The sequence below is a fragment of the Anoplophora glabripennis genome, unplaced genomic scaffold (assembly GCF_000390285.2).
Source record: "Anoplophora glabripennis isolate ALB-LARVAE unplaced genomic scaffold, Agla_2.0 scaffold4445, whole genome shotgun sequence".
In the NCBI taxonomy this organism is placed as follows: Eukaryota; Metazoa; Arthropoda; class Insecta; order Coleoptera; family Cerambycidae; genus Anoplophora; species Anoplophora glabripennis.
The window spans coordinates 1,745-4,033 of NW_019420518.1; the positions used below are offsets into that span (position 1 = coordinate 1,745).

The 2,289-nt window shown below is 32.8% G+C and overlaps 1 protein-coding gene across 1 annotated transcript in view; it reads right to left on the bottom strand.

Moving 5' to 3' along the window:
- Window positions 1-398: 398 nt before the first annotated feature.
- The window catches only part of LOC111692877 (probable citrate synthase 2, mitochondrial), a gene marked incomplete at both ends in the record, with an annotated part of 4,062 nt that continues 2,171 nt past the window's right edge, over window positions 399-2,289 (bottom strand). The window contains 2 exons of the mRNA XM_023457007.1: window positions 399-503; window positions 564-767. Of these exons, the coding sequence (XP_023312775.1) occupies window positions 399-503; window positions 564-767 (309 nt within the window). The remainder of the gene's footprint in view (window positions 504-563; window positions 768-2,289) is intronic.

Here is a 2,289-nt window from a genome sequence, read left to right on the forward strand (position 1 = left end):
TCGATAAGGCGCGCGGGAACTCAACCCGGCTCGCGAAGCCTCAAATCATTAAAAAAAATTGTTACTTTCAAATCCTATGAAAATATGAAAGTTTCTGAATGTATTTAAGCTTTTTGAAATAGTAGACATACATTATATTGATTATATTTTTTATATTTTGGTAGTAATTTACTATATCTATATTTAAAAATAAAATAAAGTAGAAACTTGCATCATGTTCCTTCCTTGTTCCAACTAAGTAATAAAACTTTAATAGTAATTTTCATTAAACCATTATCGCTAAATCGTTGCTGCCGATGTGAACACAAACAAAAAAATGTGATTGAAATTTACGTGTCTTATCGTCAGATATCAGAAAACCCTCAAATCAAAGAAACCCGTTAAAACTGAAACCTTACCTGAAGCAGAACACCAGAGTGAGCGTCTACGTTGGGCCATGGGTTCTTCACCTTGCCAAGTTCCAAAAGAATAGGAGGCACCACCTTGTAGATGTTAGACACCAGCTACGAAAAAAAAAAAAAATGTAAACCTTTCAAAACACTGCAGACTGTCGTCTCTCCTACCTGGAACAGTGGGTCTTCGGGCAGGTGCTTGAGGGCAAACTCTCTTTGGCATGTGTAACGGGGGTCGGTCTTTCTCAAGACGGCGTGTCCGTAACCAGGTACTACTTGACCAGATTTGAGTGTCTTCCAGATGAAGTCTTTTAGCTGCTCTTCTGTGGCCTTGTCGCCCACCTGCTGGCGTATCTTTTGCAGCCATACCAGCACCTGCAAGGCGGTTTTATATATAATTTTTCTTCACGCGTATCTTAGATTAAATATAACTTAATTTCGCCTGTACGGTACATAAAAAGTGAAAGGTTATCTTAACCTTCACCTAAATTTAGGAACCGATTAATATTCCAGTGTTTTGGAGGTGATGATTCTATAAGTAAAAAATCACCACTAACGAGCACTGGACTACTAAAATGTAGAAAAATCATATAAACTGGGGTATAAACTCTCACTAAAATTGATGAAAATGCAGCGTTTTCGAGAAAAACCCAATCGACTGCGGCAGAAAACCTAACCTCGCAAAAATTATGCTTAAAATGTGACCGAGAAATATCACAGCTAGCAACCTCTATGATAGATAGTCATAAAAATATAGTTTGACATTTGTGTGTGAAGTCAATGGAGTTAACCAAGTTTGAAGTCACAATTCTGAGTTCAGTGTTGGAATTCTGACTTGAAATACTAATTTCAAATTTCAAATAAGCAATGATCTTTCGTTGCAGTTAACAACAAAGAATATAAAAAAATTTCTAACCTTGATTTTATTGAATATATCACGAATTATACAGGACATACAGTAATAAATTTTAAAATGTGTTTCAAGTTTGCCAGAATACCGAATTCCAAATCGAAATCCCGGGTTTAAGGCCAGAATTCAGAGTTTAAGTATTTCTGAGTTCAAGTTTAGAATTTTGAGTTCAAACATGGATTTCTGACTCGGACTACTAGCATTATTTCAAACAAGAAATGATCTTTCTTTGTACTTGACAACGAAAAAAGTAAAAAAAAATGTCCAATTTTGATTTTCGTAAATATCATGAAATCTAAAAGAAGTAGAATAATAAATTTGTTTTTAGTCATTATTACAAGTTCAAAATCGAAATTCCGAGTTAACTTTCAGAATTTGAAGTTTAAAGTAAAAAAAAATCACTGTTCAGAATTTGAATTCTGATTAGTCAGAATTCTGAGTACAAAATTGGAATTCTAACACGGAATACTAAATTCAATTTCAAACAAGAAATTGCCTTTCGTTGCAGTTAAAATGCAAATTTTTTATTTTTTTATTTTAAAAAATGTGTAACTTTTTTCAAATTCGTAATTCAGAGTTTAAGATCAGAGTTCCAGATTTAAAATAAGGATTCCGGGTTAAATATTGGAATATCGAATTTAAAGTTGAAATTCAAAGTTCAAAGTCAGATTTATGAGTTCAGAATTGGAATTCTGAGCTCAAAGTCAGAATTCTGAGTTCAAAATTGGAATTCCGACTAGGAATACTAATTTCAATTTAAAACAAGAAATTACCTTTCGTTGCAGTGAACAATACAATTTAAAAAATGTGTAAATTTTTTCAAATTCGGAAATCAGAGTTTAAGATCAAAGTTACAGATGTAAAGTAGGGATTCCGGGTTAATTATTGGAATATCGAGTTTAAAGTTGAAACTCAAAGTTCAGTCATAATTCTGAGTTCAAAATTGGAATTGCGACTAGGAATACTAATTTCAATTTCAAACAAGAA